The sequence below is a fragment of the Xiphophorus hellerii genome, chromosome 21 (assembly GCF_003331165.1).
Source record: "Xiphophorus hellerii strain 12219 chromosome 21, Xiphophorus_hellerii-4.1, whole genome shotgun sequence".
NCBI classification, from domain to species: domain Eukaryota; kingdom Metazoa; phylum Chordata; class Actinopteri; order Cyprinodontiformes; family Poeciliidae; genus Xiphophorus; species Xiphophorus hellerii.
Genome location: NC_045692.1, coordinates 24,142,170 through 24,164,959, shown reverse-complemented (window position 1 = coordinate 24,164,959; position 22,790 = coordinate 24,142,170). Strand labels below are relative to the sequence as shown.

The following is a 22,790-nucleotide window of genomic DNA, read 5'->3' as shown; positions in this document are numbered from 1 at the left end:
CTGGGTGAGAAGCTGCGGAGGATGGGTGTCAACGACTCAGTGATCTCCTGGGTTACTGACTGCTTGACAGGCAGGCCACAGTTTGTCCGTCTGGGCAGTGTCCTGTCTGATGTGGTGGTCAGTGACGTAGGAGCTCCACAGGGAACTGTGCTTTCTCCCTTTCTCTTCACCCTGTACACCACTGATTTCCAGTACAACTCTGAGTCATGTCACCTACAGAAGTTTTCTGATGACTCAGCGGTTGTCGGGTGTATAGGGGATGGAGGGGAGGGGGAGTACAGGACACTGGTGGACGGCTTTGTGGAGTGGTCTGAGCAGAATCACCTGAGGCTCAACATTAGTAAGACCAGAGAGATGGTGATTGACTTCAGAAGGAAGAAGATACCTTCACGGCCACTAAACGTCAAAGGGGAAGTGGTGGAGGAGGTGGAGGATTACAAATACCTGGGAGTTGTAATCGGCAACAGACTGGACTGGGCATCTAACACTGACGCTGTGTGCAGGAAGGGGATGAGCAGACTCTATTTTTTAAGGAAGCTGAGATCCTTCAATGTGTGCAGCAAGATGTTGGAGACCTTTTATCACAGTGTTGTTGCCGGCGCCATCTTCTTTGCTGCTGTGTGTTGGGGAAGCAGCATCAGAGCCAGCGACTCTAATAGACTGGACAAAATCATCAGGAAAGCTGGCTCTGTACTGGGACTAAGGCTGGAGTCCCTGGAAACTGTGGTGGAGAGGAGGACACTGAAGAAGGTTCTGTCTATTATGGACAATAAACAGCACCCTCTCCACCACATAGTGGACAGACAGCAGAGCACCTTCTCACATAGGCTGCTCCAGCTCCGCTGTCGTAGGGACAGATACAGGAAATCCTTCCTGCCACAGGCCATCTCACTGTACAATAAAAGCTAAATCATTGTTCTGCACTAATCAGTCCAATTTTGCACAACTGCACTGTGGCACACTTGCTGTACATATATTTACATATACATACTGTATCTGCATTTTTTGAATCTTTGCAAGGACTGCTCTAAGCTGCTTTTTATATTGACAGCATGTTATATTTTATTTTTTTTAAATTTTGTCTACAATTGCTACTCAGTGGTGGTTGTTGTGTGTCTTGCCTCTATGCTGCTGTAACTGCGGAATAATTTCCCTGTTGAGATGAATAAAGTAATTCTAATCTAATTAGAGGCGGTCCAAACTCCTCTGATCTGAATCTGTAAAACTTTGAGGTTTCAGCAGGAAGTCAGAGCTGCAGGTTGTTACAATTTATCCTAAAACAAGAGAAAAATTATACAAAGATAGAGTTACTTATTGCTCTCCAACTCCATTCCTCTCAAACTGCAGTTATATAAAGTTTATTGTTGATTAATAAAACATATTTAGCTGCTTAAAACAGCTTAAAGCTCAGAGAAACTTCTAGACTGAATAGTTTAGCTATTTATCAGTGATGTTTTAATCTTTATACAGAAGTTGGAAGCTTTGACATTTTCACCAATAAAACATGGAAAAAGAAAAAGAATCATAAAAATGGAGAACAGACAGTTTATGTCTGGAGGACAATGTGAAGGAAAGTGGCTGATGGGGTTTTTATTTTGTAAAAAAAAAAAAAAGGTCACGCCCCACTCATAGGCGACGACAAAAATGGGAGACAGACGAGCGGATCCATAAACACAATAATTTATTTAATGTTTTGAGTTGTGTACTCTGTCTTGTTGGGGGACGTTGACGAGCGTGCTTGGTTTGGTGAGTGAAGCAGCCATTATACATCTGTTTTGAGAGAGTGTGTTTGTCTAGCAGTTTGAATGATCGCTCCCATACAATCATAGTAAGTCGCGGTGTTTCTGTCCCTGTTAAGCTTAACAAGGACTTCCTTTATGGAGTTTGTTGTGGGGGGATTTTAGTTTGGTGTGAACGTGAGTAGAGCAGTTGTCTCGGGAGCACATCCGGAGTTGCAGGGGGGTCGCCATTTATTGGTTGCTTTTCCAGACTCTCGGGCGCTAGTGCATAAAAACCCATCACGGTAACACCCGAAGACTAGGGGGGAGATTAGTTAGGTTCTGGTTAGGCAGTTAGAGGGACGGGGTCACTGTGACGCTGTGGTTGTTTTGGGATTGTGGGAGCTCAGAGTGCTACTGGTAGGGTTGGAATTCAGGTGTTGTGTGAATAATTGTTAATGTTATGGCTGCTGTTGACGAGTTTTTGCGAGATCCGTCTGAACAGGGGTTGGAGCGCTGCACACGCGAACAATTGTTAAAGATTGCTGAACATTTTAAACTGGAGGTCAGTGATGAGCGGTCTAAAGACAGTATTAGAGCTATCATTAAAGCTAATCTAATTGACTCAGATGTGTTAGGACCAACTAAGTTGCAGGCTACCGGGACGTGGTTGGACACTGATGCTTCTGACACTAGCTTGACTTTGAACAGAGGCAGGAGCTGCTTTTGTTGCAGGCTGCGATAGAACAGAAAAGATTGGATGTGAAAAAACTGGAGTTGGAAGAACATAGATTGAGTTCGACTACTGATGGCCACACCCCCCTCGATGCTTCCGGTAGGGGAACTTCTAGCTCGTTTGATGTTGGCAATAATCTGCGTTTAGTTCCTCAGTTTTCTGAATGGGATCCAGATACATTTTTCTCCCTGTTTGAGCGTGTTGCTGACAGTAGAGGTTGGTCTGATCTGGACCGAACTCTGCTTTTACAGTGTGTGTTCACAGGCGAGGCTCAAGAAGCATACTCTGCTCTCACAGTGGATGACAATAAAGTTTATGCCACTGTGAAGACGGCTGTTTTAACAGCTTATGAGTTAGTGCCAGAGGCTTGCAGACAGAGGCTTCGGACATGGCAGAAGGGTGGGAAACAAACCCATGTTGAGTTTGCCAGGGAGCTGGGAATCCATTTCAATAGGTGGTGTGCTTCCTTAAAAATTAGCACTTTTGTTGACCTCTGTCATTTGATTCTCCTGGAACAGTTTAAAAAATCTGTTCCAAGTCATATTGCTGTATACATCAGTGAACATAATGTGAAGACAGCTGCTGAAGCTGCTAAGCTAGCAGATGAGTATGTTCTTATACACAGGGGTGGCCGTGGTTATCAAACTTGCAATGATTTTGGTTACAGGAGCGGCAGTCAATCTTTTGTGGGGAGTCATGCGAGGGAGGAAGGTGTTGGTCCTGATCTGAACAGTAAGTCAGAACGGATTTCAGGTGGGCTTGTTTATTTGGATCCGACTGACATATGTCATTATTGCAAAGCCAGGGGCCATTGGTAGCGTGAATGCCATAAACGGGGTGCTCAAGTGAAATCTGCTGCTTTTGCTGCCTCTGAAAAACGTGCTGGTTTTGTTTCCTCTAAGCAGGTGGAAGTAGGACGGAAGTACACTTTGGACCAGGGGGATTTTTCTCCTTTCGTTTCTGATGGCCATGTGTCCATAGTGGGGAGTGATGCTACAGTGCCGGTAAAAATTTTGAGGGATACTGGGGCTTTTAATTCATATATTGTGAGCTCTGTATTACCCTTTTCTGAGGAAACCAACACTGGAGACCATGTTTTGATGTGGGGAATGGGGCTTTTGGTGGAACCACTTCCACTGCATAAACTGACATTGACTTGTGGATTGGTTCAGGGAGAGGTTATTATGGGAGTTCGCCCTGCACTTCCTCTAGAGGGAGTGGATGTAATCTTGGGCAATGATCTTGTTGGTGGACGGGTGTGGACTGATTGTCCGCTACTTGCACCCATAGTAACTTCTTCCCCTGTTTTAGGGAAGTTGGATGAGAGTGCTTTGTGTTTCCCTGGGGTTTTTACAGCTTGTGCAGTGACACGAGCTATGTGCCGTGCTGAATCTGCATCGATCCCTGACCATGAAGATGGAGGAGCAGAGGAGAGTGATTTTTTCTCTGTATATGTCCCTGTTTCTCTTTTGTCTGTGACCTGATGGCGGAGCAGAGAGCAGATTCTTCTCTTCATCATCTGTTTGATCATGTTGTTACTGAGGAAGAGTGTGGTCAGTGGGTACGTGTTGAAGGATGGATTGCTGGTACGGAAATGGTTGGTACATGGGGAAGATTTTGTTGGTGGTCCACTCTGGCAGACTGTTGTTCCCTCTAAATTTCGCAGTGAAGTGTTGCGGGCTTCCCATAATCAATCAGGACATTTGGGGGTCCACAAAACTTATAATTATATCCTGCGTTATTTTTTTTGGCCTCGGTTAAAAAAGGATGTGTCTGAGTATATCAAAACCTGCCATACATGTCAGATGACAGGAAAGCCAAACCAGAACATTAAGCCGGTTCCCTTGTATCCAATTCCGGTAATTATGCAACCCTTTGAACATCTCATTATTGATTGTGTTGATCCTTTGCCTCGTTCTAAGGCTGGGAGTAATTATTTGTTGACAGTAATGTGTCAGACTGTCAACAAACCAACCATGTGGGGGCTCCCAGACGAGCCCCCATTTGTCACGCCCCACTCATAGGGATTGACAAAAATGGGAGACAGACGAGCGGATCCATAGACACAATAATTTATTTTATCCAAAATATGCTCTGCGAGAACTGCTCAGCCATTCCGAGAGAGGCACGGACCAATGCTGCTTGTCCCGGTCTGATCCGGAGGCCAACCAAGCAGACCCAGTGACTGACAGGATGTCAGTATTTATCAGCCACCCGGTGCGTTCAATTAAAGCAGGCTTAGGCTATAAACATGTTTTCCAAGCTTTGAATATCTCACAGAGTACTGTTCCACAAATAATCTGGAAATGGAAAGAGCATGGCACAGCTGTGAACCTACCAAGACAAGGCCATCCACTTAAACTTACAGGCTGAATAAGAAGAGCACTGATCAGAGATGCAACCAAGAGGTCCATGGTGGCTCTGGACCAAATGCAGAGATATCCACACGTCCGATGGGGGAATCTGTTCACAGTACAACTATTAGTCATGCACTGCACAAATGTGTTTTTCTGGAAGAGTGGCAATAAAAAAGCCATTATATAAAAAAAACCATAAGAAGTCCCATTTGCAGTTCGCCAGAAGCCATGTTGCGATACAGCAAAAATGATAAGACAAGACCAAAATTGAACTTTTTGGCAAAAATACAAAGCACTATTTGTGGTGGAGAACGGACACTGTACATCACTCTGAACACACCTTCCCCACTAACAAACATGGTGGTGGCAGCATCATGCTCTGGGGGTGCTTCTTTTCTTCAGGGACAGGGAAGATTGTAAGATGGATTGAGACAAATACAGGGCAATCTTGGAAGAAAACCTGCTGAAGTCTGCAAAAGACTTGAGGCTGTGGTGGAGGTTCACCTTCCAGCAGGACAATGACCCTAAACATAAAGCCAGATCTACAATGGAATGGTTTAAATCAAAACATATTTATGTGTTAGAATGGCAAAGTCAAAGTCTAGATATAAATTCTGCTTCAAAATGCTTGGTTTTGGGGATGCAGAGCAGACCAGAATAAACAAAATGTTATTAGTGGACTGCAAAAATAGTTTGGTGAAAAAATGGCTGTCTTATGGTTTATATTTCTTTTAATCCATGCACTTATTTCACACATTTATTAACCATTATGTTTTAAATAAACAATATTTGATCAAAATATATATTAATTTCTGTATATTTTTAGGTGCCACATACATTCCAAGGTTGGACAAAAGGTTGGGTTTGTCATGATTTGGGTGGTGAGGCAGAGGCAGCAGACCCAGGGTAAGATGAATAAGATGGTTTAATAATGAAAGAAGTCCAGAATCCAAAAACATACAAAGTCCAGGCAGCACAAAGGAGCGGATGCAGAAGCTCGCAGATACTGACAACAGGTACTGGACAAACCCGACGAGGAACAAAGAACACAGGTGGGGTTAAATACACAGAGGGTAATCAAGGAGACAAGAAACACTTGGGAACAATCAAGGGGAGACAGTACAACACGGAGACTAAGAGACACAGAAACTCAAACACAGCTAAGGAACAGATCCTGACCTTTATAAAATATTCAGTCTTATAGCACAGAGTAATCATATTGCCAACTCATCCCCAGTGTAAATAGCGACACATGAATTAGAAGGACAGTGTAATGATTAGCAGGACCTTCCGGCAGACAACCAATCAGAATAAGACCGTGTGTGAATATTTATGAGGTATTGCTATTACACAAACCTGCCATAGGGGGCACTGTGGTGATACACAGATTATACACAAAATCAGGTTTATGTGTATTAAGCAGACATCTCTTTTTTTGGCATTTTTGGGGTTTATGGACCAATAGAAACCTTTCTACGTTTTTAGATTTTTGTCAGAATTAGCAGGACACCGCTCCTGTCCTGTTAATTCAAAATGTCCTTCTAGTGTTGTGTGTATTCTGACAAAATGTCCTGCTAAATCACATGTACCAACGCACACACACACACACACCCACACACACACTCTCACCTAGGGAGAATTTAGAGACCAAGTAACAGTCATGTTTTTGGACTGATTGTTAACCCACCATGCACAGGGAGAACATGCAAACTCCATGCAGAAATCGAACCCAGGACCTTCTTGTTGTAAGGCAACAGCTCTACCAACTGCTCCACTGTGCAGCCCAACAATCACATTGGACTGTCAAAATAAGAGCGACACACACACTACAAAATAAAACCTTCACATTTTTCATAGCAGGTATTTGCTGTTTTGGGTTTTATATAACTGGTTTAACCCAATCACTGTTACACATGGTATGAGCGTGGCCCTTTAAAATGAAGCTTACTGAACATTTCAAAATAAAAGCCTCATTATTCTTGCACTAACATTGGGGACATTACACTGTGGAGCAGTGAACATTAGCAGTGCACTGCCTCTGACTGGTGCAATGCCTTGTGCCGCATTAGCATTAGCATTAGCCTTCCCCTAAAATAAGCACTTCAGCAATTTTTTTACTTAATGTCTATGTTTATTCATTCACTGATTTAGCAACAAGAAGGTTTTGGATGGAAAATGTTGCTTATTTTGCCAATTTATGCTTTTCAATTCAATATGATAAACAAATTACAGACCCTGTAGTTAACATGACACAAATTTTATACTAGTTTTAAAATATATTTTATGGTAAATTTGGAAAAAGTAACTGGGTGGATGTTTTTCAGGTCTTAGTTTCAAGATTTGTAGAGAAATAAAAATGTTTGAAAAAGTATTAACTTAATTTGGAGGTGAAAAGATGAAATCAGAAAGATTATATAACTGTGGATTAAGTCAGTGCAGAAGGATAAATAATGCAGATTATTAATGAATATTTACTGAAATGATCTGACAGTTGAAAACTCCTCATCATCTCTAACTAATCTAAAACATTTCTTCCTCCTCCAGAGGTTTTATCATGAAAGCTGATCAGTACATTTATCAGAACAAACTTCCTCCTTCCAACCAGAAGAAACTCTGAGATTAATGAAGCTACATGTCATCAGAGTTATTCTGGATTAAAGACATTTTCTAAGAATAATTTACATTTTTAATAAAACTGAGGAGCAGGATCTATATATAGTTCAGTGTTTTAACAATCATTTGTTTCTTCCTAGTTTTGCAGCAAATGTTTGATAATTAGCAGTAAAATGATCAGAACCAGGAGATTCTTGTTTTTATTATTTTTACCGTTTGTGTGGGCTTATTATGAAGGTGAGTAAAACATTTATTGCTGCCTTTATTTTATTATCATTCAGATGTTAACAGATTATTGCTTTCAAAGTGAGGATGAAACAAGAAATGAAGTGAAAATATTAATAATATAAATATTACTGTGAGATAGAAAAAACCTGTTTGTAGAAATAAAATATTAGTTTTAACCTCAATCTATTATTAGTAATTCTGGATTTATCTGTGAAAGCACCAAATAAAAAAGTCTCATTTCTTGAATATGGCAAAACAAAAAAATATATAAAAATGTTTTTACTAAAATAGATTTCTGTGTTTTAATTTTCTAAATTTTCTCACAAACAACAAAATCAGAATTTTCTGATTATTTGTCAGAGGGAGACATGTTGGTGAGTAAATTATCACTAAAATATGAGAGCAGAGATCACAGAGTTACTACTCTAACTTTCAATCAGGTTTCAACATTTCTTTATTTTATAGCAGAGCAGCAATAATCCAAACTAGAAGGTGATAAATGAAGGAGCTAAAGATTAGGGTGATGGCAAAGAGCCTCCGAGGTTTGGATTTCATCACTAAAGATAAATAATCAATACCAGCACGAGCAACAGAAAACTGATCAATAAGAGTTTTATTGATGGAATGTCAAGAAATATGTTTTCATTATTATTGGAAATGTTATATAGTATTTTTACATTATACTGTTAAGCAGAAACATAAATAAACCAGATTTTTAAAATGATTCTCCTTCTACATCAGAGTGATTCCTTCCTGTTTTCCTATCAGAACCAGAACTTTTGGTTCAGTGAACATAATCTGGATCATGGAGACTATTTGCTGAGATCTTGTTTCCAGGCAGGTTTTTCTATGATCCTTCAGAGGGATCTGGGTTTCCTCCTCAACACCATTCAACTCAACTTTCATCTGTTTTCATTATTTCAGTGTCTGAGACCAACATGTCCTGTGTTCTCAACCAGGACTGCATTTTACCATGTCGGTTCAGGAACGAGATTACTGACATCAGCTGGGAACGTGAAAAATCTCTGATTGTATCATATGACCATCGTGGCTCCAGATACTCTGAGAGCTTCAGATCCAGAGCGTCACTGTTTGAGGATCAGATCTCCAGAGGAAACGGCGACCTGCTGCTGAGAGGAGTGAAGGTTGATGATGAGGGAAAATATCGGTGTTCTGCAAAGATAAATGGCATCTATTATAGTAATCATGTTGTCCTTACAGTAGAAGGTAGGACACCTTTATTTAAAAACATTTTATTCAAATCATATTTTGAGAGATTTTATTTTTTGGTTCCTTCTTCTGCTTAATAATTCTTCATTTTCTCATATTGTCTGCAGCTCTAGGCTCTGACATCAGAATCCATCAGGATGGAAACAGGATCACCTGCAGCTCAGAGGGGATCTACCCTCAACCTGAACTCACCTGGTCCACTGAGCCTCCATCCAACACGACTCTGCAGAACAGAACCACAGTCCATCAGACTGAGGAGAAGCTTTATGACATCAGCAGCTCTCTGACGGTTCCAGATGGTTCTGATCGGATCTACAGCTGCACCATCAGAACCAGGAGGAACCAGAGGAGAGCAACTTTAACTAGAGCAGGTCAGCAGATTTACACAAAGTTCTAATTTCATTTCATAAACTGGTATTTTTGTTTCTTGCTTATATTTAATTTGTCTTTAATGTAAACATTACATTAAATGTTTACATTAATATCATGTAAGCATTTAATGTAAAGCTTACATTACATTAAGTATTACTGTAATGCATAAATATTACAAAAATGAAACATCCAGAGGTTTCTTGATATTTGATCAAATTGAGAGATTTTATTTACCACTGTAACCATGGATACAGCTCTTGTTATGTTTGGAGAACCTTAGAGCCTCTTTACCAAACCACCACAGAAAAGTTTATAAGAATCAGAGGAACTGCTTGAAAATTTGGTTCATAAAAGCCCGATGGGCAAAAGTAGTCACAATTTATTTTATTATACAAAAATTACCACATTAAAAAAAAGAAGGCTCTGCTGGTTCTGGGAACATTGTAGATGAACCCAATTAAATAAAATAGCCTGATTGGCCAAATTGAATAAATTCAAAACAGCAAATGTAAAAAACATGAAAATAACTCAAAAAGGCCACATTGCTACACAATGCCTTCCTGTTTTCCTATCAGAACCAGAACTTTTGGTTCAGTGAACATAATCTGGATCATGGAGACTATTTGCTGAGATCTTGTTTCCAGGCAGGTTTTTCTATGATCCTTCAGAGGGATCTGGGTTTCCTCCTCAGCACCATTCAACTCAACTTCCATCTGTTTTTATTATTTCAGAGTCTGAGACCAGCATGTCCTGTGTTCTCAACCAGGACTGCATTTTACCATGTCGGTTCAGGAATCGGGTCACCAACATGACATGGGAGCGTGAAAAATCTCTGATTGTAAGTTATGACCAGGGTAACATCAGCTACTCTGAGAGCTTCAGATCCAGAGCGTCACTGTTTGAGGATCAGATCTCCAGAGGAAACGGCGACCTGCTGCTGAGAGGAGTGAAGGTTGATGATGAGGGAACATATCGGTGTCATGTATTTACAACTGGGATCTATTATAGACATTCTGTTGTCCTTGCAGTAGAAGGTAGGACATCTTTATTTGAAAACATTTAATTCAAATTAGATTTTGATAGTTTGTATTGTGTTGTTGTGGGATGTTTCTTATGTGAAATTGTTCACTTTTTATTATTTTATTTTCAGCTCCAGTTTCTACAATCAACATCCATCAGGATGAAAACAGGATCACCTGCAGCTCAGAGGGGATCTACCCTCAACCTGAGCTCACCTGGTCCACTGAGCCTCCATCCAACACGGCTCTGCTGAACAGAACCACAGTCCATCAGACTGAGGAGAAGCTTTATGACATCAGCAGCTCTCTGACGGTTCCAGATGAAGATCCAGATCAGGTCTACAGCTGCATCATCAGAACCAGGAAGAGCTGGAGGACAGCATATCTAAATGATCCAGGTCAGCAGATGTACATGTTGCACCTTTAAAAAGAACTAAAAAAAACCTCAAACTTCTTCGTTTTTGTGCAACTTTATTAAACAAAATCCACGGTTCAGCATACAGCGTGTGTAGTTTTCTCTCCTTTCGTATATATCCACAGGTCATGAACTTTTAACTCCCATCATGCATTGTGTCTTTCTTAAAGGGGTATTATCATGACAGAAATCTATGAAATAAAAAATAATAAAGTAGTTTGAGCACATATTTAGTCATAAACCAAATGAATTGTTCTAACTAAATACTAAATCAAATGAATACTTGCCCAATAAGATAATTATACCTATTAATTTAACATTATCATGTTCTTCACATATTTCCAGGGCTCTACACACAGAAAGTTCTGATATCATTTAATAAGCTGGTATTTTTGTTTCTTGGTTCAATTTAATTTGACTTTTACTTGAAACCTCCTGAAACATCCAGAAGTTTGATTCACATTCAGAGAGTGATTTTATTTTAATTCCATTCTAAATCCCATTTTACCCGTCAACATGAAAAGATGACAGGAACCTAATTTAAAATACATTCCCCTGTAAATGAAAAGTATTTGTTCCAACATTATAACTGATGGTTTACAGTGAAACGTATTCTGTAGTTAAACACTTTAACATTCTGGAAAATGATCTGTTCAGAATCCAGTTTAAGGCTGACTTTGTGGAAACGTTTGTCAAAAATAATCAAAAAGATAAACATAAAAGCAAGATTATAAGTTTTATCCCTATGAAGATGCAGAGATAAAGAAAGAAAACATTTTCTGTAAAATGCTACATGCTAGCTGAGCTACTGCTAGCATCTCTGTGGCAACCAAGTGTTATTATTATTACAGAAAATGAAACGAGCCAAAAACTCAAACAGTTAAACTAGGAATAAAAAAGAGAAACAATCTCAAGGGTGATTGTCAGAAACCACCTGGTTTCAAAAACCTGATGGTTTCTAACGTTTATGATTATTTATTAACATATATTCATAAAAAATGCGGTTGGCAGCTGACAAAACCCTGCAGCTGATGGGGAACCAGCGTGAGCCACTAGGGGGCGTTTCCAGCCTCAGACAAATAAACACAACAGAAATTAATCAGCAAAGCAACATGCAGCACAAACCCACATTAATTACAATTATTTCAATAAATCAATAACAAGGGAAAACCAAATAACTTCAAAGTAACACAGCAAAGTTAAATAAATCAAAGACAGAAAACATCAAAGTAAAATATTCTAGTAAATGAAAAAGGCCATGTTCAGGGCCGGACTTAGGAGGATGGGGGCCCCTGGGCTAGAGTCTATATATGTTTGTTTTGTTTTAGAGGATGAGCAGAAAATGACCGAACAGTACGTTTTGACAACTTACAACTTTAATAAGCCAGTTGTCACAAACTACAAACAACTCTGAACTCTTTTCTAGAAAGACTAAACCACATGTTGGGGTTGAAACTAGAATATGATGCTTGCATCACAAAATAAAATCACTGAATAGTTATTGTTGCCTGGACTTCAACACAAACTATAAAACAGATTGAGTGCAAGAAAGTGGAATGCTCAAATATACTTTTACAAAGCAAAGCGAGTAAAACAATATTTATACAAATATCCCCAGCATTTACTAGTCCATATAAGTACAAGTGGAATATATCAAAACTCAAACTTTTTCTTTGGTTTTAAAGTTCTTGGTAAGCGGGGGATAATGATGTTTCTGCTCCACCTCCGCTAACAGGTTTAAAAAAGCCTGTCAGTTTAGGCATTTTGTTTGTCGCCTCTTTGGCGCGATGCTCTTTTTCTTTTCTCTTCCTTCTTTTCTGCGCTCCGCTGTCATATTTTCTGTTGTCCGCCATTGTAAAATAATATTCCCTTGACGCTCCTCCTCCCCAATGTGTAAGATGAGTCAAAAGTGGACCAATAACAAGCAAGCATTCAAGATGGACGTTTGCCAGAACAAATTGGAACATTTTTCATCAGTGCTGTCAAAATCATTGTAGTCATTGATTAAATTCTGACACTATCCATTCACAAAAATATAAAACATCCTTCGGGGCCCCTGAAATGCCAGGGCCCCGGGCTGCAGCCCCTGTAAGCCCCTGCTAAAATCCGGCCCAGGCCATGTTGCCACTGAAGACTCTGAGGAAAATGAAACTCTGAAATGATAGTTATTCTGGATTAAAGATCAGTTATATAGCTATTAGGAATGAATTAAATGAACAAAACTGAGGTTCAGGATTTACATTTAGTTCAGTGTTTTAACTGTTAAGCAATAATTTGTTTCTTCATAGATTTGCAGAAATTAGGAAAAGAGGTTTGGATCTCATGACTAAAGATAAATAATCAAAATACCAGCAGGAGCAAACAGAAAGCTGCTCAATAATAATAATAATAATAATAATAATAATAATAATAATAATAATAATAACTTCATTGCTTCAATGTCAAGAAATATTTTTCCACTAACTGGAAAAATTATATATTATTTTAACATTGTATTTATAAACGGTAATATAAAATAAAACGTTTTTTCTCAAATATTTTTCCTTCTACATCAGAGTGATTCCTCCCTGTTTTCCTATCAGAACCAGAACTTTTGGTTCAGTGAACATAATCTGGATCATGGAGACTATTTGCTGAGATCTTGTTTCCAGGCAGGTTTTTCTATGATCCTTCAGAGGGATCTGGGTTTCCTCCTCAGCACCATTCAACTCAACTTCCATCTGTTTTTATTTCTTATTGCAGACTTTGTAACCAGCGTGTCCTGTGTTATTAACCAGGACTGCATTTTACCAAGTCAGTTCAAGAACGGGATTACTGACATGAGATGGGAACGTGTAGATCCAAAGTCTCTGATTGTATCATATGACCATCGTGGCTCCAGATACTCTGAGAGCTTCAGATCCAGAGCGTCACTGTTTGAGGATCAGATCTCCAGAGGAAACGGCGACCTGCTGCTGAGAGGAGTGAAGGTTGATGATGAGGGAGAATATCAGTGTTCTGCAAAGATAAATGGCATCTATTATAGACATTATGTTGACCTGCCAGTAGAAGGTAGGACATTTTCATTTGAAAAAAAAAAAAACTTTATTGAAATAAGATTATAAAAGTTGTATTTTTATTTTGTGGTTCTAGGATATTTCTTCTGAAAAATTGTTCATTTGTTTAATATTTCTCTTGCAGCTCCAGTCTCTACATTCAGAATCCATCAGGATGGAAACAGGATCACCTGCAGCTCAGAGGGGATCTACCCTCAACCTGAGCTCACCTGGTCCACTGAGCCTCCATCCAACACGACTCTGCAGAACAGAACCACAGTCCATCAGACTGAGGAGAAGCTTTATGACATCAGCAGCTCTCTGACGGTTCCAGACGGTTCTGATCGGATCTACAGCTGCACCATCAGAACTCAGTTGAAGTTTGCCGGGACAAAATGGTGGAGAGCAACTTTAGCTGAACCAGGTCAGCAGATGTACAGAAAGTTCTGATATTTAAAATCTTTGGTACTTTTGTTTCTTTTTACCTTTAATTTTAATTTTATTTTAAACTTCATCATGAAACATGCAAATAACTTTAATTTTCACTAAAAAGCTACTTTATGCCATGATAGTTTTCATAGTGAGGCATTACATCAAGAGCATCACAAACTGAACGTCTGCAGAATGGCAGCTGATTGGTTGGATGCATTTCCTGTTTTATGAAAATGAAACATCTGGTCCATGGATGAAGGTTTCCTGTCCTGGATGGAAACAGCTGGCAGATTTTAGTCCCTCAAATGTTTTTATCATCATATTGATGGAAACCAGAGATGATTGAGGAAAATATTTATTAACTGCAGCCAAATTTATTATGAAAATATTCAGCATTTATTTCAAAACTGGATTTTCTTTATTGAGCTGCTGTGATTTATTTTCATTAAATAACTTATTAAACATATTAAACACATTTAACAAGTTAGAACCTTTCAATATGATTTAATGACAGAATCAAACCTGCTTAATAAAATGCAGCTGATTTGTATCATAATTGTAGAAATATTTCCTCAGTCCGTTTGCTTTGCAGAAAGATGGAGCATATTTAGAAGCTTAATTCTAAATATAGTCTTTTATTACATATATTGATATATTTAAAATGTCCATCTTCCATCTCAGAAAGTTTTAAGTGATTCTGATAACTGAACCAGGAAGTTTTATTATGGTTGTTACAGTAATTTGTAGTTTTTCATGAACAATTAACAATATTTTATTACTTTATTTCAGATTTGGCCTCAGACTGATTCCCGTCTTTGTGCAGAGAGCAGTTTATTACTGAAATATAAAAATGTGGTTAAAAACCACAATAACGTCACAAACAGATTTTGTTTGAACAAACATTTTTTCTGAATTTTATTTAAGCTTCAAAAAGTCTCAGTAAAGTCTGGAAATAAGTTTGAAGCTGAGCCCACTTCTATTTAATATCTACATCCTATTAGCTCATGTAATCAGATTAGTTAGCATAACTACGCAGATGATACTCAGATCTACATTATGATGTCACCAGGTGACCTTTGAACCCAGCCAATCACTGAACAGATGCAGAGAAAAGATAAATGTGTGGATGAGAGAAAACTTTCTCCAGCTGAACAGAAACAAAACTGAAGTTATTATATATGAACCTAAAGAACAATCTATTGTTATAGATCTAGAGTTATAGATCTAGAGTTATAGATCTAGAGTTATAGATCTACAGTTATAGATCTATAGTTATAGATCTAGAGGCATGGCTTCAGTTACTAGAGATCAGCATTCAGCTTCTATGCAACACAAATCTGGAACAAACGTCCAGAAAACTGCAAAACAGCCGAAACACTGAGTTCCTTTACATCAAGGATAAAAGCCCAGCTGGTTAGAGTTGCTTTTGATTAATAATAACTCTAACATTGATTAGTATATTTCATTATTATTGATGATTTTGATGCCATTTGGCAAAATGTTTATTGCTTATTTCATCACTGGTTACTGTTTAGAGTTTTTAGAATGTGAAGCTTTTTGAACTGCTTGTTGCTGAAATGTTCTGAACTCATAAACTTTGATTTCTCAGGAGCTGAAGTTACAATCTGCTGCACATCTTCAGATTATTATGGAACCAGTTTGGTCTGGAGGTTCAACCACCATCAGATCATCCTGACCAAGACTGACAGAAACATCTCCAACATCTCAGAGGAGTGGAGGAAACATGTGAGGAATGTTTCAGCGTCCGGCAGCCTCACCTTACAGGATGTGACCTCAGATCAGGAGGGAGTTTACAGCTGTGAGCTCAGTGGTGATGAGGAGACGATTATAACTCACCTCTATCTGAGGAGGACTGGAGGTAACAGGATTCAGGATTTAAGGTTCATTAGATGGTAAAAATCTCATATTCTAAACTACAAATGAGTCTTTAAGCTAAACTCCTGAACTTGTTTGGTTCCAGAGAATCTGGTGGTTCCTGAACTCATCAGACGGACGGTGGTTTGTGTTGTGATTGCAGCAGCAGCAGCTGGATTCATAATGTTCTACAAGAAGAAAATGGAGGAAAGTGAAGCTCTGCAGCTTTAACCCTTTCATTCACATTCAGAGAGTGGTTTTGTTTTAATGCCATTCTCACATTTTACCCGTCAAGATGATTCATGAGCTTTGATGTAGTTTCACAAAATGATCAGCTCTTCATGTTCTTCAGGTGATTCTCATGTTTGGAGACATTTCTGTTTTTATTTTTATGATGATTTCATCTCCTGCCCAGCAGGGGGCGCAGCTAAATATATTCTTTATATTCTACCAGCTAAACTTTCTCAGAACTTTATCAATAAAATGTTTATTTCTGTAGAAAATGAAATTTATTACAAAAATAGCTGATATATGAGCTTTTATGATTTATATGCTTCATGTAGTTTTACAATATTAGTTCTTCATATTCTTTAGTTATTCATCACATTTGTACATATTTCTGTTTAATCTAAATGTGTAGATTTTACTTTGTTTTCATCTCCTGCCCAGCAGGGGGCGCAGCTAAATATATTCTTTATATTCTATCAGTTTCTCATAAATGTATCAATAACATGTTTAAATCTGAAGATTTTTTCCATCATTATTTCTTTTGTTACATAAATTTTGTTCTTCAATAAACCAACTAAATATTAAAATGCCTCATTTTTTTAACAGTGTAACATCAATCATAAAAAGACATGAGGTTGACTTTTGTTTCTTAGAATAAAATGATAAAACGTGACATTGTTCCTCATTTTGATGCAGAAAATCATTTCACACGTTTTTATTGAAACAGAAATATAAATCTTTCTCCTGTTATGAATAAATGAGGGAAACTTTAGATTCAACAACATCAGCAAACTCAGATGAATAACCTTTAATATAAAAGTGATGGAACAATAATAGATCACATAAATATGGACTATTTAAAAACTGAAATGGCCATTAACATAAAAAAATAATTATTTGTCAGATTGAATTTAGCTGTGAAATATTTCTCAACCTGTCAAATATTAATTTTCCTGAAATTAATATTTGGTTCACAAAAGGAAATAACAAATTCATTTCCCTGACTTATTTTACTTCTGTTTCTTTGTTGCTGTTATCAGTATTTGTTTCTGCGTTGGTATGCCTGGCAGGGCCGGCCCAATCCTCCATGGGGCCCTAAGCGTAATGTGGTTTTGGGGCCATCTAGTTCTGCTAGCAATGTGGACTGGCAGCCTGATCATTATATCATTCACTCACCTGCTATAAACTTATTGCATCTCTGGCAGTGCTGTTTACATTATATACATGTATAATATAAGATACATTTATTGGCCAACTGATTTATCGACCAGTTGATTTCTGGGAGCCGATTTCCTTCATTTTGGGGGATCGTAATCTGCTGATAGTTACATGTGAAGCTGATCTTATCTCCTAATCTTATCTTCGTTAACAAGGTTTAAAAATCAGCCTCCGATTTATAAACTTCTCTTCTGCCCTGCAGTGAGAGGTTTGACTGACAGACCGACCCACCAGCTCAGGTCTCAATGTTTACAGTTAACAATATTCACCTCACTGTTGCCAACTCTGTGACTTTCTTGCTACATTTAGCAACATTTCAGAAAAAAAAAATTCATATCAACTAAAGTCCAAATGGGCTGCACAGTGGCGCAGTTGGTAGCACTGTTGCCTTGCAGCAAGAAGGTCCTGGGTTCAATTCCCGGCTGGGGTCTTTCTGCATGGAGTTTGCATGTTCTCCCTGTGCATGCGTGGGTTCTCTCCGGGTACTCCGGCTTCCTCCCACAGTCCAAAAACATGACTGTTAGGCTAATTGGTCTCTTTAAATTCTCCCTAGGTGTGAGTGTGCGTGTGCATGGTTGTTTGTCCTGTATGTCTCTGTGTTGCTCTGCGACAGACTGGCGACCTGTCCAGGGTGAACCCCGCCTCTCGCCTGGAAAGTAGCTGGAGATAGGCACCAGCAACCCTCCCGACCCCATTAGGGACAAAGGGTGAACAGAAAATGGATGGATGGATAAAGTCCAAATCAGGTTTTTTAAAGATCGGTAACCAGGAATCAGGCAGAAAATCGGTGCAGCTCTACACATATGCATGACATTCTTTGATTAAATTAATTTCTCTAAAGTGTTACTCTAATAGCTAAAATGTAATTTATACCAGGTGAGTCTTTACATTCAGATCACCTAAATTCATATAAAGCTAAAAGCTCCTTTACTCTGTTCAATTTGTGGGTTAGGACAGTTTATCAGTAGAACCAGCGCCATTAGAGGCGGTCCAAACTCCTCTGATCTGAATCTGTAAAACTTTGAGGTTTCAGCAGGAAGTCAGAGCTGCAGGATGTTAAAATTTATCCTTCAACAAGAGAAAACATGCAGAGATAGAGTTACTTAGCAACTATAGAAAGGTGTAAATTGCTGTAATAAATAAAGATTTATCCACCACGTATTCAGAAAGGTCAGAATAATTTTAACGAACCAATTTGTTTGCCATCTGCCAATAAACACCAGAGAAGAGGAATCAGGAGTGGAAAAAAGGAGAACAATCAAAGCTTCCATGTTTTTGTCTGGAGGAAAACGAGACTGAGGAGGAAAAGTGTCTGTGATGTGACATTTTTCTGGCTTGCTAACGTTTAGCACAAAGCACAGTTTGTCTGTTAAAGTGTCGTTGTGTGTGGATTAGGCTCAGGCTCGTTAATTAGATCTATAGATGATTTTAACATGTTAGATTTCAGGAAATGTCAAATTCTCTGAGTCTCACTTTCAACTTGTTTTAATGTGCAGGTTATAAATTACACAACAGTTTTTAAATTACATAAATAGGTAAAGTTGCAGTTATGCTAAAATAATTCAAATATTCTTTGTTCAGAAAATCAGAGAAATATTAAAATCTGACTATTCTGAGAATAAGAATGAGCTAAAAACACAACATTTGATCTCTGTGCTTCTGGACATTTCATATATTCCTCTAATAACTATGAGCTGCATTTTGTTTATTCAGGAACTTTGCTTTTGTTTCTGGTTTCTGGTACGTCCGTAAATCTGACGCACAAGCGGCGTCTGCTAACAGCGATGGAGGACAACGGCTCTTCTAGAAACGATCTGATTGGACGCTGGAATCAACTATGATGTTCAAGTTGTGCTAAAAGGAGTTAGCCTATCAGCAAAGCTGTTCAAGACTAAAATAGCATCTCAATGCTAACACTGTAGCAGCTAATGCTAATGTCAGCGTCCACAGGCCACATTTCTAAAGAAGTTCCTGAAGCTGTGGAAAGATGAATGGATAGAATAAAACTTTGCTCTGATCTGATGGTTAAAAAACCTGAAAACAGATTAAAAACTATTAATATTTTTATTTTTGAGTTCTAATTTTTATTCATGATTTAGCAGGAAAAGGGAATTTTTGAATGGAAAATGTTGCTTATTTTGTCAATATATGGTTTTCAATTAAAACATGATAAACTAATTACAGCTCTGCAGCTTTAACCCTTTCATTCACATTCAGAGAGTGGTTTTTGTTTTAATGCCATTCTCACATTTTACCCGTCAAGATGATTCATGAGCTTTGATGTAGTTTTACAAAATGATTAGTTCCTCATGTTCTTTTGTTGTTTCTCACATTTGTAAATATTTGTTGTTTTTTTCCTAAATGTGATGATTTTTTAGTTTCATCTTCTGCCCAGTAGGGGGCGCAGCTAAACATATTCTTTATGTTCTACCATCCATCCATCCATTTCCTAACACGCTGTTGTTGCTTTTAATCATGTCCCACTACAGTTTAGTATTAATTCTCAACAAGTAGTTCCACATGCACCAGTGTCACACAAAAGAGTCTTTTTCCCATTAACCAATAGGGTTATTTCAGGCTTAATGTTATCCATTGATAGCAAATCTTGTAAATTTTAGCAAAACTTCCTTTGTTTGATCAATTTCCATTTAATTCACTTCATCTAAGTCGGGATGCGATGTCTCATTATATGAGTCTGGTGCACTCAGAGCTGATCCCAATTATACTGAGTATACTGTAGTATTTTTCCTGGCCAGTTTCTGACCAGATGTCCTTCTTTTCCTCACCAACATCCTGGGGTGTTTAGTCTGAAATTACCCCTTCCTGCTCCACCTCTGTTCTCTATGGTTTGGACCTTTCTCTCTGTAACCCCCTCTTCTTCTTTGGTAAAAAGCTTCTTCTTTCTCTTTGCTGGTTACAATCCTACTGTTTGTTTTTACCTAGTGGTGTCCTGTTCCCATCCACACACACAATCACACAGTGTAAGAAAAACGATAGTCATCAAGCAGGCTTTCGGCATGAGGATCCGTCCACCTCTACCACAGAATTTAGCGCAGGGACTTTGTCGTCCCTCAAGGATTTTTGTGCAAAACATTTAGCTGCTAGTGTCTAGAATTTCCAGGGTTTTCTGTGCGCGCAATGATCCTCAGTCACTCGCCACTTTTAAACGAGAGCCACTCACCCCTGTTGTCTTTCCCTTCAGGAGTACCGTCAACCTTTAGATCCCAGCAGGCAGGTCAAGCACCAGCCCTGGAAAAGGATCTGAAAGACTTCCACTAAGAAGTCCGCCGTGCACGGCCTTACTGGGATCCACCACACCTGCTGGAATCCTCTGGTGTGTTGGTATCCGGCTCGAAGGACCAAGTAAATGTCAGGTTTGAATCACCTAGAACATCAAAATACAAAACACAGGAAAGACAAAAGAGAGCTAGTTTCTTTTTTCTCGCGAGGAGAACGGACAGAGATGAGTTTCAGTTACAATCTCCTCCTATTCAAAAAACGCTTTCTGCCGAACCTCTCTTTTTATTTCTCACATTCCCTAAGTTACATGTTCGTTGCAGCTCTAAAGAAGAAGAAGCAAATTAATCACACAGCTGCAGTCAGGGTCACATATCACCTAAATGGGATATACAATCTTCACCTCACACTTCTTGGGCCTTGTCTCTGAGGAGGACAGGAGGTTCCAGCCGAGCGTTTATCTGCTGAACCCGACCAGAACAGCCACCTACTGCAATGTACTCATCTCCACTTCTCCTTTCAGTGGCCTCCTTGAAATATACCCAGAAACAGAATTAAAGCAATTCAACAACATCATTAATGTTTATGGTAAAGGAAACAATAAAAGTAATATGAAGTATGAAATAGCAAATGTTTGATAATAATATCTACAATTTCTTCAACAGTTTGTTTTAGCCACAAAATGATTTTGCTCAGCAGCAAACAACAGCAAACAGCTCCTAATGTGGCAAAAACTCACCACCAGGTGGCGCCCTTACTCTCCTCAGGTTCAAACAGCACCATGCAGCATCATGACATGTTGATGCGCAGCAGCAAACCTGAGCCTTTATAACTGAGTCAGATACTTTCATCCTGTTTGTACTGAACAAACAATTCATTCATTTCATGACTATTAAAACTTTGGACATACATTTTGGTTTCTGGGTCACTTTGGGAGGCAGCTGTGTTGATCTGGTCTCATACCTGTTGTTGATGTTTGGAGGTGAAGTTTCCATTTTAGGCTGGTCTAAGATTTAAAGTTAATGATAATTATAACATTATGATTCCCTTAACAGTGATGAAGAAAACTGTTAAGAAATATTTTCCATTTTATTCCCAGTGGACTAAAGTGATGCAGTTAACCCTCAACAGCTGAAACCAAATTTATATTTGAAATCATCAATGATCCAACCCTAAATACTCATTTATAGTGAATGTTTGGAGTTTGCAATCAGGACTCCATAGTTTAGTTTGGCTGGCAAAGTTTTTTTAGGATTGTTTTCTCAAAGTTAAAATAAAACTGTACATCTAAATCAAACAGATTTGACTGGATCTGGAAGATAATCTCTCTTTGGTTTTATGGTTTTATACCAAACTGGATCCATCCGTCCATTTTCTTACACCCTTGTCCCTAGTGGGGTCAGGAGGTGCTGGTGCCTATGTCCAGATAACGTTCCCGGCGAGAGGCGGGGTCAAAGGTCGCCAGTCTGTCGCAGGGCAACACAGAAACCACAGAACAGACAACCGTGCTCACACACACCCAGGGAGAATTTAGAGAGACCAATTAGCCTAACAGTCATGTTTTTGGACTGTGGGAGGAAGCCGGAGAACCCAGAGAGAACCCACCATGCACAGGGAGAACATGCAAACTCCATGCAGAAAGACCCCGGGCCGGGAATCGAACCCAGGATCTTGTTGCTGCAAGGCAGCAGCTCTACAAACTGCGCCACTGTGCAGCCAAATATTAATTTCAGGAAATTTAATATTTGGCAGATTGAGAAATATTTCACAGCTAAACTTAATCTGACAAAAGACCAATTTTACTTTTTATGTTAATAACCATTTCAGTTTTTAACTATTCCATATTTATGATGTGATCTGTTATTGTTCCATCACTTTTAAATTAAATGTTTCTCCTCTGAGTTTGCTGATGTTGTTGAATCTAAAGTTTCCCTCATTTATTCATAACAGCAGAAAGATTTATATTTCTGTTTCAATAAAAATAGATCAAGTGATTTTTTGTAGCAAAATGATGAACAATGTCATGTCAAAAGTTTTATCTATTATTCTAAACAGAAACAAAATTTGTCATGTCTTT

The 22,790-nt window shown here is 38.7% G+C and overlaps 1 protein-coding gene across 2 annotated transcripts; it reads left to right on the top strand.

Annotated features, from left to right (window-relative positions):
• The first annotated feature begins 6,631 nt into the window (after positions 1–6,631).
• Positions 6,632–16,845, top strand: LOC116712127 (butyrophilin subfamily 1 member A1-like). 2 transcript variants are annotated; one of them, XM_032551997.1, is made up of 8 exons: positions 6,632–7,661; positions 8,577–8,797; positions 10,207–10,288; positions 10,405–10,671; positions 13,431–13,739; positions 13,869–14,147; positions 15,765–16,034; positions 16,137–16,845. In XM_032551997.1, the coding sequence occupies exons 1-8, from the start codon at positions 7,598–7,600 to the stop codon at positions 16,259–16,261; spliced, it is 1,617 nt and encodes a 538-aa protein (XP_032407888.1). In that variant the 5' UTR covers positions 6,632–7,597; the 3' UTR covers positions 16,262–16,845. The 2 variants fall into 2 exon arrangements, with proteins under 2 accessions (XP_032407888.1, XP_032407889.1); XM_032551998.1 differs by lacking the exon at positions 6,632–7,661 and having other exon boundaries at positions 8,682–9,253; positions 9,986–10,288.
• The last annotated feature ends 5,945 nt before the right edge of the window (positions 16,846–22,790 follow it).

Bases quoted from the DNA above. Each gene is read 5' to 3' on its own strand.
- LOC116712127 (XM_032551997.1), top strand. From the start codon at position 7,598: ATGATCAGAACCAGGAGATTCTTGTTTTTATTATTTTTACCGTTTGTG. The intron at 10,672-13,430 runs GTCAGCAGATGT...TTCTTATTGCAG, and splicing joins AGCATATCTAAATGATCCAG to ACTTTGTAACCAGCGTGTCC. The intron at 16,035-16,136 runs GTAACAGGATTC...GTTTGGTTCCAG, and splicing joins CTATCTGAGGAGGACTGGAG to AGAATCTGGTGGTTCCTGAA.